The following is a 17,061-nucleotide window of genomic DNA, read 5'->3' on the forward strand; positions in this document are numbered from 1 at the left end:
CTCTTCTTATGATTTTGCACGTCTGAATTTAATCATCAAAAAATAACAATAAGAAAACATTAAAGTAAAACAACAGCAATAAAAATGTTGATTTTTTAAAAAAGGAAACAATAACATGAAAAATATTTAAAGTGTAATGAAGTAAAAACACTAATACCACAAAGTAAAAATACCTAAAGACTGTCAGTATTTTTCCATCACAGCAGGTCAGAGATCAGTGTTTCAGTGAATAGTTTTATTTATGGCGCCCGCCACATTAAAAACATCGACACCACCACATGATTTTATATTTTTGGAGCTGCGCACCTTTTTCGCTCGTGTCTAGAAGGTAACTCTTTATTTGTTCGTTATTTCTACTAAAATAATCAAACTCTTGCGATCTTTCACAGGTCTAGGGTTCCCTTCTAGACACGACCCTCTGTCTGTCTGTCAAACTATGCTGGTTTGACGTCTGTCTTTCTACGTAGGATCCATCTTCTCTGTGCATTTTAAAACATCAAACGAGCACCAAGCTTCCTGTGCAGTTTTCCTTTGTGGAAATACTCCTCAGCTGTTTTTCCATCAATGAGAGAAAAGAAAAGCGAGGACAGACAGGCGATGGTGATCAGAGGGACTGAAGTTCAGCAGTGAAGTAAATGTACAGTGAAGGTTGCAGCTCCTGTGTTTCTCAGTTGCTGGTGAAGTGAAGGAGAGTCTGTGGGATTAAAGTGGAGCAGAGGGAGCTGATCTCTGATCTGCAGCTCCACAACGTTACAAACTGTGGATGAAATTATGTTTTCAGTCTCAGGATGCCTTAACGTCCATCACATGAGATGTGTGAGGGAACATTGCCTGCAGTCAAGACGGGGTTGTATAGAGGATTCAATCTTCCAATGACAGGCTGAGGATCTTTTGAGGTCATGTGTAAGACCTTCAAGTGTGCGACATGCTGTCTGCACACGAGTCCAAGTTTCTGCCCCGTAGAGCAGAGCAGAGGGACAAACCTCACTGTATATGACAACCTTGGTACTGAACTTTTGTGTGTTTTGTTTTCAGAAACTCTTCTGAGGAGTCGTCCAGAATGATGAGGCTCTGCTGATGCAGCTGTTTATTTCAGTGTTGAAGAGACAGTCTGAGGACAGTATGGAGGACACGTGGAAGCTGGGGCTGGAGGAAGGTTCAGCTTTTTCAATGTTGATCTGAAGACCAAAGGACGAGTGCAGGTCAGAGTTTGTTCAGGACATTCTGTGTAGACAGTCACCTTCATGTTGAAGCTTACAGATCTGGCAGGTCTTTGTGGACCTGGAGCCATCAGATGTTGGACTCCAGCTGAAATCCATCTCTATGTCTCAGGGCCTGGTGGACAAGGTGGAAAACGTCCAGCTTTAAGGACTCTAAAGAAGTGTGGACAGGGACAGAAAGAAGTGTGGACAGGGACAGAAAGAACTGTGGACAGGGACAGAAAGAAGTGTGGACAGGGACAGAAAGAACTGTGGCAGTGTCAAGATGCAGGACTGGTGGAAGATCTGGAGTTGTTGTTGGTTGTTGAGGTTGAGGAGGGTCTCGAAGTGATCCAACCAGTGTCCAACGATCTCATGACGGTCCCTTGGAATGTCCCAGTCTGGTTCCTTCCTGGAGGGCATATATGTCTTTGAAGGCACTGCAGAAGTCCTGTGAGTCATTGAGGTCTCTGAGGTTTTGGATTTCTTGTGCTGTCTGGACCACCAGTGTCTCTCAGTTTGGAGGATCCAGGGTTGGACAGGACAGCTGCGTGGCTTCATGTTTGGTTTCCAGCACTGATTGTGTTTCGGTTATCAAAACAGTCCTGATGACGTTTCCTTCAGAGGCTGTACTGAGGACAACTGACCGGTCAGTGGTCTCCTCCAGAACTTGGTCAAGGTTTCTTCTGATGAAGAACATACACCTGAGAATGGCACAGTCTTCCTCACTGAGTGACGTCAGGAAGTTGGAACTACTTCGGTTTGTCTTCTTTGATTCTGTCAACTGTCTTCAAATGCCTTCACTCCCAGCTGTGATTGGATCTAATCTGACTACCTGACGACACCTTTCCTCACCTTTTCATCACCACTGTCCAATCAGTGCTTTGCCTGAGTGCGTCAGTCCCTCTGCTGCAGTTTGTTTTTAATAAACACACCACAAGTTGGACGAGGCCGTCTGAGGCGGACTGTGGTGGTTTGGTTGCCGTGCGGTTGAGGTTTCCAACACGCCCTCATATATAAAAACAGACTTGGTCGACTGCCCCCAAAATAACAAATATGAGCGATCGAGAGAACCAGGAACAGACAAACCAGACCAGAGGTCCGTTAGTTAAGTCATGTGACATCAAACGTGATTAATGTTGTGAAACAGCAGCAGTTTGGTTTGGGAGAAGATCATAGTTTGGGTTAAAATAATACGAATATATAAATAAATATAATAAAATACACAAGTAACTTAAACTGTTGACTTTCGGCTTCACACAGACATGAACTGCCGTCTCCTGGTGGACATCCATGCGGCGTCACCTAACTTCCTCCTTTGCTCCTGTCATAATTACTGCGACCACTAGATGTCTCCACATAACAATGAAAGTAAACATGAGTCCTGACAGGCTGTTTGTGGGGACGACCTGACCGCCTGCTGCAGTCTTCTGTCTGAGACCAACACATCACTGCTCTGATAAATGAATCTTATTATCATGTCAGCGTGGAGGAAACACACACACACACACACACACACACACACACACACACACACACACACACACACACTGTTGTGTAAACAGTCTGTAAGTGTGTGTGTGTGTGTGTGTGTGTGTGTGTGTGTGTGTGTGTGTGTGTGTGTGTGTGTGTGTTTAGTTCTGCTGTATAGTTTGTGATTGTTTTTCCTGATTCAATTTCACAGTCCACACACAGACAGAATGAAGACATTCTTTAAAGTGACAGAAAGTCTTCTGTGTGTCTTAGAGACACTTTAAATCTCACATTTATCTTCTGTATCCAACAACAACTTTATTACAGATAAATCTGACAGTTATCTTTCTATTTAATCTGTAAAACTCGTCCTTCTCACTCTTTAAATGTCTCGTTTTGTCCAAAACGTGAATCGTTTTGTTTCTGATGTTCTTTGTTTTCTGTCAGACAGGAACTGTCTCATCTATGAGAAAAATAAAGAAATGTGTTGCTGTTGAATTTACAGCAGATTCATCAAAGTCAACATGAAGGATCACAGAACGTTTTGACAACAGTTTCATCTCTACGTTCAGATTTTCTTTCAGCTCTTTGTCATAAACACACTGAGTACGAGCTGGAGATGAGATGTTCTGCAGTGTGTCATGGCTGTTGTCACCTTGAGCTGCAGAGTTCTCCTGCGCTTTGTTCTCCACTTCGTTCTCAGGAATCACAGCTTCTGAAAATCAACAGACACACAGGAAACTGTTAGCATCATGAGCTGCCAGCTGATCAGAATAAAACCAAAACAAACACCTGATGTTGTTGGAAACATGCAGCTTTAACTTTGTTATGACCAACATGAACCATCAAGTACTTTTACTCGAGTATTGTACTCTGGTACTCTGGTACTTTGTGCTGCACAACATTTATCTGACAGCTTCAGTCACCGGGTCTCGCTCCGTCCACACCAGATCATCCAGGACTCTGATTGGATCTATAACAGCCAATGATCTTCAGTAGACACTTCCTGACCACTCCCCTCATTGGCTGCTGAGCTGCAGTGAACCACATGATTGGACGAATGGATTTCTGACTTGGCTACTGATCATTGATTGACCTCAGTAAATGGGATTGATTTTTATAGATTAAATCATCCAACAGTATTTAACCAATCAAAGTATCTCCGTCTCCACCGACTCGCTGCTTCCTCATCAACATCCGCCAAAATAAAACGTTCTGTTGATAAGATGAAAATGAGCTTATGGCTTAACTACCACCTCTGGTGAGGATGAAGAGGAGGATGAAGAGGAGGATGAAGAGGAGGATGAAGAGGAGGATGATCACCTGTGAGGGAGTCCGAGTGTTTGAGTGCTCTCTCCACCTGCTCTCGTCTCCTCGACTCAAACTCCAGCGCCTCCTGCAGCTTCCTCTTCGCCTTCTTCTCCTTCTTCAGCCTCCTCTGGATCGACACTGACGATGAGAACAGACACAGGACAGACAGGACAGACAGGACAGACACAGGACAGACATAGGACAGACACAGAACAGACAGGACAGACAAAGGGCAGACACAGGACAGACAGGACAGACACAGGACAGACACAGGACAGATAGGACAGACACAGGACAGACAGGACAGACAGGACAGACACAGGACAGACACAGAACAGACAGGACAGACAGGACAGACAGGACAGACAGGACAGACACAGGACAGACAGAACAGACACAGGACAGACAGGACAGACAGGACAGACACAGGACAGACACAGAACAGACAGGACAGACACAGGACAGACAGGACAGACACAGGACAGACAGGACAGACACAGGACAGACACAGGACAGACACAGAACAGACAGGACAGACACAGAACAGACAGGACAGACACATGACAGACACAGGACAGACACAGGACAGACAGGACAGACACAGGACAGACACAGAACAGACAGGACAGACACAGAACAGACAGGACAGACACAGGACAGACACAGGACAGACACAGAACAGACAGGACAGACACAGGACAGACACAGGACAGACAGGACAGACACAGGACAGACACAGGACAGACAGGACAGACAGGACAGACACAGGACAGACACAGGACAGACAGGACAGACACAGGACAGACACAGAACAGACAGGACAGATACAGGACAGACACAGGACAGACAGGACAGACACAGGACAGACACAGAACAGACAGGACAGACACAGGACAGACAGGACAGACACAGGACAGACAGAACAGACAGGACAGACACAGAACAGACAGGACAGACACAGGACAGACACAGGACAGACACAGGACAGAGACAGAACAGACAGGACAGACACAGGACAGACAGGACAGACACAGAACAGACAGGACAGACACAGGACAGACACAGGACAGACAGGACAGATACAGGACAGACACAGGACAGACAGGACAGACACAGGACAGACACAGAACAGACAGGACAGACACAGGACAGACACAGGACAGAGACAGAACAGACAGGACAGACACAGAACAGACAGGACAGACACAGGACAGACACAGGACAGACAGGACAGACACAGGACAGACACAGGACAGACAGGACAGACACAGGACAGACACAGAACAGACAGGACAGACACAGGACAGACAGGACAGACAGAATGAAACATCGTTACAAACAGTAACTTTGTCTGTCTTTTATGTTTCTATAAATCTGGACACCACAGACACATGAGCATCGTTACTTTGCATAATCACCTCCTCATCTTGCTGGTCTGTCACATCAACAGACATGTTCATTTAATGCCTTTCTCAGCTGATACTGACGATGTGGATCAGGAGACAATAACGTGTCACGTGACTTAGAGTCTGTCTGTGTATACAGTCTGTGGTCTGTTGTCACCCGTCCACTGAAATACAGATCAAATAGTGCGTCCTGTTTTGAATCAGTGCGGGACGCGGTTTGTCTCGTATTACCATCTTGAATGCAGCTTCATTCCACCCGCTGCCTGGTGAAGAGCTGTCGCACTCAGTGTCAGTGTCAGTGTCAGTGTCAGTGTCAGTGTTTCCTATGACGGACGGTGGCCTGTCAGATGTACGGCAGCTTCAGGGGGACAACAGACTGTATGGATGTGACGTGTTTGTGAAAGTTGAGGTGTGCAGATGGAACAACACATCCTTCAATAGTATATAAGAAAGAGTAGAAGAAAATACAAGTAATATTAGTATATATAATATGTAGTATTTTAACTGTGATTAATGGCGATAAATCACAAAGTAGTATTGTGATTAATCAAGTTAATTTTTTTAATTGTTTGACAGCCCTAATTTATACTGAAGCGTCTTTACAGAGACAGTTTTACAGTGTATTTACGCGTCTCACCTCTGGTCTGTAGCTCAGTGGTCAGTTGTCTCTGCAGTGTCTGTCGTGCATCTCGTTCTCTCTCCAGTTCCTGTTTTAACTCTTTCCTCTCCATCTGGTTCTGTTTGTCTTGAGATCGAGCGCTCTGCACCGCCACCTTCAGGAGACCCTGAGGACAGACAGTCAAACACAATCAACTGACCTATGAGACGTCCTCATACAACAAACTAATGGACTCAGTGTCCACCTGGACACTTGAGACTCCACTGTCATCTCTACATTATTGTCTCGACGTTGCTTCAGTCAAGTGTCACCTGTATGTTGGTCAGCAGCGTCTCCATTGACGACAGACCCTCAGCCAATAGGAACGGAGCGAAGGCAGGGTTTGTGTGGTTGGTTGACAGTGACTGAGAGGTGAGCGGGAGCTTCTCATAGGTCGATTTGAGGAGGGGGAGGGGCAACAGACTATCCTCTGCAGGTAGAAACAAAGTAAAGACAAATAAAAAAATAGATAGTAGAATTTATTGTCTGTTTGTTTGTTGTTTGTTTTATTTGTTTCAGCCAATAAACAAACAACCTTTTAAATATTTAAAACAGTGAATATTTTCTGGTTTCTTTCCTCTCTGACAGTAAACTGAATATCTCTGAGTTGTGGACAAAACAAGACATTTGAAGACATCATCTTGACTTTGATCAACATTTTCTGACATTTTATGGACCAAACAATTACTACAACTAACAACTGACATCACTGCTCAGCGGTCCAATCAGAAATGAGATCACTGGGTCACATGATGATGAAGAAGAGCATGATTAAGGAATGTTAACCCTCAGAGAGTTTGTTCAGAAATTAACCATCAAAAATCAAAACCATCTGCTGTCACACACACACACACACACACACACCTTTGTCTTTTAACACCTTCTTCATGTTGTGGTCTCGCTCTGCAGCTTCACCGTCTGTGGAGTTCAGAAAAAAAGTTATTTCTCATTCTACTCTGAAACTGTGTGTGTGTGTGTGTGTGTGTGTGTGTGTGTGTGTGTGTGTGTGTGTGTGTGTGTCTGACCCGGCTCCGGTGTGTGTGCTGGAGGAGGAGGTGATGATGCAGATGACGAAGATGCTCTGGAAGGTGATTGGCTGGCTGGTTCATGGGGGTGGAGCTCGTCATCACTGGGGGTGGGACAAGGGGAGGGGCTTCCTGGAGGAGACTCCTAAACACAGAAGTCTGTTAGCATTAGCACTGTTAGCATTAGCACTGTTAACGGTAGTGTGGTTAGCAATAGTACTGTACTAGCGTTAGCACTTAGCATCATTAATATTTAAATGATTATTAATGCTGTTATCATTAGCACTGTTAGCAGAAGCATTAGCTCTGTTAGTATCCTGAGCATTAGCGCTAGCAGTGTTAGCTTTCAGTCACCTTGCTCTCTTCTCTCTGAACCTGTGACATGGCAGCCATGTTTGCCAAACCGCTCAGCTGACTCATCATGGCGACGCTGGCAGGGGGCAGGCCCACAGGGAGAAGGGGGTGTGGCATGACCATAAAAGGAAGGTCTGACAGACCTGAGGAAGTGGAGTCACAGAGGCAGAAAGATGATGTCAATCACTGCAGTGCTGTGCTGCTAGGCTAAAAGTCGTCCAATCAGAGGAGAGCTGTGACTCACGATTGGCCAATAGTGTGCTGTGTTGCTGCAGAGTGTTGAGGTGGAGAGACGCTGAGCCAGGAGGAGGAGCTACGACCGAGGAGGGAGGAGGAGAGAGGAGGCGCTGCTCCTTCTCCCAGGATGCTTCACTGCCTCCTGCAGGACGAGACACAGATTAACGTCACGATGCCGGTCAGGTTCAGGTGAGACCAATGATGTCATCACATACCTGTGTCGTCATTCTCCGACTCAGGTCCGTTGTGATGTCGCTGTAGATCACTGTTGCCATGGAAACCCATCATCATCCTCATCTTTTGCAGCTTCAGAGCCTCGGCCACCGCCGCCGCCGTCAGACCTGCAGAGAGGAGACGCGTCAGAGACACCTGACAGGTGAGACGCTGACAGGTCACATGATCTGAGCTGCTCAGACACACCTGTGTCAGACAGGTTTATCTACACATCAGTTAGATTTACATTCGTTAACAGCTGCACTCATGTACATAAGAAATGTTGTGGTTATATGAGATACAAACAAACAATCTGTGAGTTGTGATTACAGACGTAAATTATATTTCAATTATACATTTTTAATAATTATTATGATGCTGTGATGAATTTATTATTGAATTATTAATCAAATTATATTTTATATTATTACAGAAAGTTGTCACAAATTATACTTCAGTTAAAGTCAATGTTGATACATAAATGTGCATTTTTGTTAAAAACACAACAATTATCAGGTGAACAGTCTGTGTGTGAGCGCAGCGGCGGCGTGTGAGCGCAGCGGCGGCGTGTGAGCGCAGCGGCGGCCTGTGAGCGCAGCGTTGTGTGAGCGCAGCGGCGGCGTGTGAGCGCAGCGGCGGCGTGTGAGCCCAGCGGCGGCGTGTGAGCGCAGCGGCGGCCTGTGAGTGCAGCGGCGGCCTGTGAGCGCAGCGGCGTCGTGCGAGCGCAGCGGCGGCCTGTGAGCGCAGCGGCGGCCTGTGAGCGCAGCGGCGGCGTGTTAGCGCGGCGGCGGCCTGTGAGCGCAGCGGCATTGTGCGAGCGCAGCGGCGGCGTGTGAGCGCAGCGGCGGCGTGTGAGCGCAGCGGCGGCCTGTGAGCGCAGCGGCGTGTGAGCCCAGCGGCGGCGTGTGAGCGCAGCGGCGGCCTGTGAGCGCAGCGGCGTCGTGCGAGCGCAGCGGCGTTGTGCGAGCGCAGCGGCGTCGTGTGAGCGCAGCGGCGGCGTGTGAGCCCAGCGGCGGCGTGTGAGCGCAGCGGCGGCCTGTGAGCGCAGCGGCGTCGTGCGAGCGCAGCGGCGGCCTGTGAGCGCAGCGGCGGCCTGTGAGCGCAGCGGCGTCGTGCGAGCGCAGCAGCCCCCTACAGGCCGCTGACTGCATCACACACACATCTGTTGAATTGTTGTGAGGTCAAAGTGAAATGTTTGTCCTGAAGGTGGCGCTAAAATCTAAAGAGTTCATCTGGAGAGCAGCAGCCTCAATCTGATGTTAATTAATAAGATTTAAATTAATGCTGCTCATGTTTCACTGCTGATGACTCACATGTTTTTATCTCTGAAGATGATGAAGATGAAGGCAAACATTCTGAATGCTTTAAACAAAGAGGAAGATGAAGGTGGGAGACGAAGATGAAGATAAAAGATGGAGTTGAAGATGAAGATGAAGGTACCTGTTGTGAATATTTTGCAGTTGAGTAAGTGATTAGCTTCTGATTGATCAATAATTAATAACACCGGCAGCCTCAGAGTCTCCAGTGACTGTCTCTGTCTCTCGACCACCTCTCTCCGTCTCCCTGCAGCCACTCGGCCCAATTAATCGCCTCCTGTAATTAATTCATTTAATTAGTGTTAACGAGGGAGCGGACAGCGAGGCCCCGCCCCCTCGGGCATCTCGACAAGTGAAAAACAGAAAGTTTTAGTCTTTTTGTTCTCAGTGTTTTGCTGCAGAAGGTTCTGAAGCTTCAGAAAGTGGAACATTAACTGTCAGGAGACCAGAGACTGACTCCAGATCAGCTGTGTGTCCACCAGTGATGCTAACATTAGCTTAGCATCAAGACTGTTTGCTCCATCAGCGGGGTAAAAATAATCCACCTTAACACACCTCCAACTGGACCTTCATCAGTTTGTTCTTCACAAGTTCTGAATGAATGAATGAATGAATGAATGAATGAATGAATGAATGAAACCTTTATTGATCCCACAGCGGGGAAATTCCATTCGGTTACAACCCGTCCCAGAGGACACAAAAGCACAGAAGACAGTACAAATAAGTGACATGGGAGGACAGGAGGACCACGATGCAGCCAGTCCTGAGCGGCGTCTCGCTGACTTAGACGAAAAACAAATGAAGAACAGGAGGAGGGAAAGATCCAGACTGACCTGATGAGGAGGGGTTCGGAAAAAAACACGTCGGCACGAAGCAACAGTTAAGACATTAGAACAAAACTCGAACACCTGCACATGTGTGTGTGTGTGTGGGGGGGGGGGGGTCACAGCGCAGTCGCACGGGGGAGGGAGGGGGGAGGGGCCAGAGAGGAGAACATACGTGGAACACACTGAACACTGAACACACATCAGATTTCTGCTCATATCTTTGTTAAAAACTCGTTTTGAAGTTTTCACTGAGACATTTAGTAGAATATTGTATTATTAGTAGAATAGAAAATATTTTATTTTTAGCAGCAAACAGACGCAGCATCAGTATCACAGTTCACTTCACTGACATAAAGCATCATAAAGCATCATAAAGCATCATAAACATCAGTAGTTCATGTGCTTTATATTATTTTACAGTTGAACAGACAATAAGAGATCAAAGTGTCTGTGATTAATTATTGATTTCAGTGAATTTTTTCTCTGTATCATCATAAATGAAGGCCGATGTTCATTCAGGTTCTTTATTGTGAAATGATTCCTGACAGGATGATTCAGGACCTGAGCGCTCTGGAATCATCCTGAACACCGAGCGGCTCACCGAACAAGATCCTGCCTGATTATGAACCAAAAAATCAATAATCAATAACATATTATTTATTTTAAAATGATTTTTTGTGATTTAACAATAATTTTATTGTTCCTATGATTTGAACTGTGTCCATAACGACAGTCTGTTGTACAGAAATAACAGACCTTAGAGTGATGAGACTGACCAATCAGAATCGAGTATTTAACAAAGCTGTTTAATATATAAATTTATTTCATATAGTTGTTTTTTTATGTCCTGTCTTTTAACTATAGATTCACGGATGTTCCCTTTAAGTCCACCTCACTGTGTTTTTTAAGTTTTGATGTTTGATGTTTTGACTTTTTTAAATTTCTGACCTCAGCTGATGATTCTGATAATAATAATTAATTCAAACTCGTATTTAAACATCAGCTGGATGCTTTTAAATGTTTTTACAGTGTTTCCAAACTATGAGTCTGAATGTGATTCATATTTAAAAATCTAAGTTATTGTTTTATGATAAATCTTTATTTCTGCTCCGGTCAACATTCATGACTGAACCTTCAGTTTTTATCGTGATCAGTGTCATGGTTTGAGTTTTCTTGGTCATTTCCTGTTTTATTTTGTAGTTCTTGTCTTCCCTCATGTGTTTTTTTGTCTTTACTTCCTGTCTTTGTCCTTTTCCCACTCTTTTTGATTGCCATTAGTCTCACCTGTCCTGTCCACCTGTGTCTTATTAGTTCTTTGTGTGTTTAGTCCCTGTGTTTCTGTTTTTTGTTGTTCATGCGTGTCGTCCTGCCGTCTCCTGTTTGTCTTCCTGTGTTTTGCCGTCTTGTGGATTCTTTTGTTTGTTTGGACCCTGGATTTTACCCTCCTGTGTTTTTGAAAGCCTTTGTTCACTTTATGAACTACTTCTGAACTTTACTTTGACACGTAACAATCGTGTGTGTCGGCTTTTATTAACTTATTTTAAATCCTGAATCATCAGACTGATTTTCTTTCAGTTCAGTTTCAGTTTTTATAAAATCTTCTGCACATTCAAGCAGCTGATTGGACCAGAAATTTAATCCACATTAAAGAGCCAACAGCTGATCTCAGGACAGAGATACAGACAGAACAACACACACACACACACACACACACACACACACACACACTGACACACACACACACACACACACACACACTGACACACACACACACACACACACACACACACACACACACACACACTGACACACACACACACACACACACACACACACACACACACACACACACACACACACTGACACACACACACACACACACACACACACTGACACACACACACACACACACACACACACACACACACACACACACACACACACACTGACACACACACACACACACACACACACACACACTGACACACACACACACACACACACACACTGACACACACACACACACACACACACACACACACTGACACACACACACACACACACACACACACACACACACACACACACACACACACTGACACACACACACACACACACACACACACTGACACACACACACACACACACACACACACACACACACACACACACTACAGAATGACTTGTGAATTATCACATACCTACCATGACATTTGTGGGTAATTTGCAGGTAAATTCAGAGAAATGTCAGATATGTTGCTCTGTAATTACCCACAAACTAGATGAAAATGGAACGTGCTAACTATCGCATACATTTGTGGGTAAACATGTTTCTTATCTAGTTATATAACTGGAGACACTGCAGCAGGTGCTTCTCCATCTGTTTACAGCTCATCTACTATTCATCACCAACAATTTTCATAATTAATTAGTTTGAGTCATTAGTTTGATTTCAGTTTCTTAAATGTGAATATTTTCTGGTTTCTTTCCTCTCTGACAGGAAACTGATGATCTTTGACTTGAGGACAAAACGAGACATTTGAGGACGTTGTCTTTTTATGGAGCAAACAACTAATCGATTAGTGGAGAAAATGATTGATATTTAATATTTTCAAATAAATGTAATGGAGTAAAACATGGAAATGGAAATAATCATGTAAAGTACAGATGCTGTACTTAAGTAAAAGTACTTAGTTACTTTGCAGCGCTGCACATCTCCAGTCTGACAGGTTTGTTTAGTGACTCTGAAAACAACGAGACTTTATCTTCACTTTAAACTCAACCTTTACAACATTTAATTAACTTTGTGTGTGTGTGTGTGTGTGTGTGTGTGTGTGTGTGTGTGTGTGTGTGTGTGTGTGTGTGTGTGTGTGCAGAGTTAATAATTTTCTTGTCCCTTTGATCTCTCTGTCTCTGACCTCGGTCAAAATCTGTGGCAGTTGGAGTATTTTTAATAAAACCTGAGTGTGTGTGTGTGTGTGTGTGTGTGTGTGTGTGTGTGTGTGTGTGTTTTCATTAAACTGTCAGGGAGGTGATGGAGGTGAAAGGTTCAGTGTGTGTGTGTGTGTGTGTGTGTGTGTGAGACCAGTGGAGCGTCTCTGTTGGATTAAAGATGAAAAGACTTCAGTGTTTCAGACCTTCATCGTCAGGGGATGATGATGATGGTGATGATGGTGATGATGATGATGATGATGAAGGTGTGCAGGTGACACACTCAGGTGGACTCATCAGACTGTAAATACTGGAGTCTGTCCCGTGTCCCGTACAAATCGTCACATCGCCTCGAGTGACATCATGACCATAACCTCAGACATTTTCACTGGCGTAACTATGTTGTCGTCATAGAAACAGATCATAAGATTGTGATATTTATTGAAACTGGTGATATCTGCTGTCTGAACTTCTACACACACACACACACACACACACACACACACACACACACACACCATAACTCTCAGCTCATCGGAGCAGCTCTGTGTCTGTCTGTCTGTGACTCAGTGTGTCTGTGTTGATTGGCTGTTAGTTGTGACTTCTGACCAATCAGATAGTGTTGTGGGCGGGACATTGAGCCAGACTACAGAGGGTAGCAGTGTATTATACTGTACAGTGAATAGTATTCAAATTATACTGTATAGTATTATCATTGTGTAATTTTCATTACATATAAATACTATTTATATTTAAATTATTATTATTGTTATTAAATAATAAAAAAACTAATAAAAAATGATTTGATCTGTGAATCAAAACGGTGATCTGATCTGAAGCGTGAGTCTTGTGATCTGTCGCTCCCCTGGTGGACGGTCTGCAGTATGACTGCTGTAAAATATTAGTTGTGTCATTCATTCATTGTTCAGCTGGAGCCAATCACAGCAGAGATAGTGACCGAGAGGTGGGAACATCTGGACAGGTAATCCATTCATCAACAACTGTTCTGATGAATATAATTCTGATGATCGGTTCTCGTTTCTAGTCAACTGGACAGATGTGAAGAAGAGGTTCTGTTCACTCAGGTGACAGTCCAATCAGAACCTGACCTCTGACTATGATGTCACTGTGACTCTTCATCAGTCTGCAGCATTAAGGAGAAGAAGAAGAATCATTTCAATGTACAAACACTCCCACAGCTTTATGATCGTCTTAAGCAGCTTTTCTTCATGCCAGCATCTAATTCTCGCCCACAGGAACACACACACACACACACACACACACACACATACACACACACACACACACACACACACACAGTGCTTCAGGTCAGACTCCAATCTGTCAGTCATTTTGACATCTGCTAATTAAGCATGCTAATTATAGCTCTAATCACACACACACACACACACAGTGACTGTGTGTGTGTGTGTGTGTGTGTGTGTGTGTGTGTGTGTGTGTAATGACAGACAGGAACCTGCAGCTCTGTAGAATTAAATCATATAGATATTATTGCTTCACTGTCAGGAGTCAGACCTGCCTGTCAGCCTGAATTCAGGGTAAAAACTCACACACAAAGGCTTGCTCATTATAATCCTGTTATAATCATGTTATAACCCTGTTATAATCCTGTAGATTTACGGTTATTCTGATATAGTCACAGTGTTTGGGCCCTTTGGAAATAAATGTCAATAAAGTCACTGTGTTTTGGATTTAATATGCTGTCATATTTTCTCAGATAAAAATCATTTGAACTTGAACTTTAAGGGTCTCAATCAGCTTTTTGAGAGCAAGTACAGTTACATTTTATAATGTACACTAGAGGTGCAATGATAAATTGATTATTGATCGATTATTATATAAATTGCCAGCTATTTTGATAATCGATTAATTGTTTTGGGTCATTTTTTTAATTTTAAAAAAGTCTAAATCCTCTGATTTCAGTTTCTTAAATGTGAATATTTTCTGGTTTCTTTCCTCTCAGACAGTAAACTGATGATCTTTGAGTTGAGGACAAAACGAGACATTTGAGGACGTCAACTTGGACATTTTCTGACATTTTACAGACCAAACAACTGATCAGTTCATCAGATCAGATTCAACAATAATGACAATGATCATTACAGGAAAGACATGAAAAACAGGTCAGTAGATAATAGACTACGTCCATGTCCTCCACATGTTTGGACATTTTTTTAATATAATTTGAGGTGCTTGCTGCTTCCACAGACCTCAGCAGGTCAACAGCATCTCATCCTTACTATACATAACTTGGATGGCTGCCCGGTTCCCCACCTGAGGCGCCGTATGTTCTACCAGTCCTTCTCCATGACTCCTCTGAACTCCTCCCACACCCGCTGCTTTGCCTCCTTCAGGCCTGTCGGTACCTCTGAACTGCTTCCAGAGTCCCCTGAGGTAACGTATCCCTGATGGCCTCCTTCAGTCAGACAACTGACCACTGGTGTCCACCATCGAGAGTTACTGCGCCTTCAGACATCTACAACCTTGAGACCACAGCTCTCAGCTGCACCTTCAGCAGTGTCCCCAGCCTTCACAGGGAGGCCAGAGAAGCTCCACTGGACAAACGTTCCCAGCTCACCTGCACTACATGTTTGGACTTGCCAGGTCTGTCCAGAGGCTTCCCCTGCCACCTGACCCACCTCACCACCAGATGGTGATCAGCTGACAGCTCATACGGCCTCAGATCAGATGATACGATAACAAAATCAATCACTGACCTTCGGTCGAGGGTGGACAGTCCGTGACTAGCACAGAAATCCAGTAACAAACAACTGCTCAGGTTCAGATCAGGGACGCTGTTTCTCCCAGCCACACCCCTCCAAGTGCCTCCATCACTTCGCAAGTATGCGTTAAAGTCTCCCAGCAGGACTACGGAGTCCCCTACCGAAGCCCCATGCAGGACTCTGTTCGGGATCTGTAAGAAAGCCGAATACTTTGAATTGTTGTTCAGCGCGTAAGCACAGACAACAGTCAGAGATTTGGGCGCAGGGAGGCGACCTTCTCGCGAGTATCCCTGCATGTACCTGGTGCATCACACCCTGTGAAACTCAGAAGAAAAAAAGAGTCCAACCCCGATCCAGGAGTGAGGTTCCAGAGCCGAGACTGTGCATAGAGATAAGCCCCACCGGATCCGGTACAAGCTCCAGTCCCCTCGACCCCAGAGGTGACATTCCACGTCCCCGGAGCCGGCCTCTGCCACCCGTGTCTGGTCCGTCAGGACCCCTGACCTTCACAGCCACCAATCAGGCAGCACTCTCAACCCCAGTGATTCTTCCTGCAGTTGGTGGGTCCACGGGCTGAGCCCCGCCCGGGCTCCGTGGTGTGCCGGGCCACCAGGTGCTGACTGATGGATCCCCCTTCTGGGCCCGGCTGTAGACGGGGGGTTTCCTCCAGGCACTGGATACTTTTTTCTTGGTCTTTCATGAGGTGTTTTTGAACCATTCTTAGTCTGGAGCCTCAGTTTGAGACCAGTCTGCCAGGTGAGTCTCTAACAGGAGCACTGGGCTAAAGACAACAGCTCCCAGGTTCACAGGGACACGCAAAACTCTTCACTGCGATAAGGTGACGGTCGTCCACAGAGGAACTCGGAGAGGATTCAAATATTTTGCTCCTTCTTCTATGACTTTATTTCACTTTGTATAGGGGGTCGTTTGTTTGACTCACCTGTTTGTGACAGCAGGGCGGGGCTTATCAGACCATGTGGGAGAAGTCTGGAGCCGTCTGTCATCGTGGCCACGCCCAGAGTCCGTTTGGGAGGACGACCTGGTCGAGAGCTGTAGAAGACACAGAAGAGACATTAAAACACAGCGGGATGGTCCTTTAAAACAAGACATCTGAGGACGTCACCTTGGACTACGATCAACATTTGTCAACATTTCATGGCCCAAACAAACTAATTGATTACTGGAAAAATTATTGCCAAATTGATCGCTAGTTTATCTAGATCTATCTATCTTTATCTATTGGTCAAACAAAACATGAATATTAATCAATAATGGAGTTATTGGAACACATTTCTTTGTGGTAAACCAGAACAGCTGTTTTCTGTTTTCTGATATTTTATGGACAAAATAATTAATTGATTAATTTA

General features: G+C 44.9%; 1 protein-coding gene across 1 annotated transcript in view; it reads right to left on the reverse strand.

Moving 5' to 3' along the window:
- Positions 1-1,031: 1,031 nt before the first annotated feature.
- LOC146319666 (dachshund homolog 2-like) overlaps positions 1,032-17,061 on the reverse strand; it is a 21,121-nt gene continuing 5,091 nt past the window's right edge. The window contains exons 2-13 of the mRNA XM_084730683.1: positions 16,635-16,744; positions 7,879-8,004; positions 7,671-7,805; positions 7,427-7,569; positions 7,073-7,217; positions 6,912-6,965; positions 6,320-6,477; positions 6,027-6,174; positions 3,929-4,121; positions 3,684-3,706; positions 3,239-3,387; positions 1,032-1,178 (exon numbers count right to left, since the gene is read on the reverse strand). Of these exons, the coding sequence (XP_084586809.1) occupies positions 1,032-1,178; positions 3,239-3,387; positions 3,684-3,706; positions 3,929-4,121; positions 6,027-6,174; positions 6,320-6,477; positions 6,912-6,965; positions 7,073-7,217; positions 7,427-7,569; positions 7,671-7,805; positions 7,879-8,004; positions 16,635-16,744 (1,531 nt within the window). The remainder of the gene's footprint in view (positions 1,179-3,238; positions 3,388-3,683; positions 3,707-3,928; positions 4,122-6,026; positions 6,175-6,319; positions 6,478-6,911; positions 6,966-7,072; positions 7,218-7,426; positions 7,570-7,670; positions 7,806-7,878; positions 8,005-16,634; positions 16,745-17,061) is intronic.

The sequence above is a fragment of the Lutjanus erythropterus genome, chromosome 11 (assembly GCF_056507025.1).
Source record: "Lutjanus erythropterus isolate fLutEry1 chromosome 11, fLutEry1.hap2, whole genome shotgun sequence".
Lineage (NCBI taxonomy): Eukaryota > Metazoa > Chordata > Actinopteri > Lutjaniformes > Lutjanidae > Lutjanus > Lutjanus erythropterus.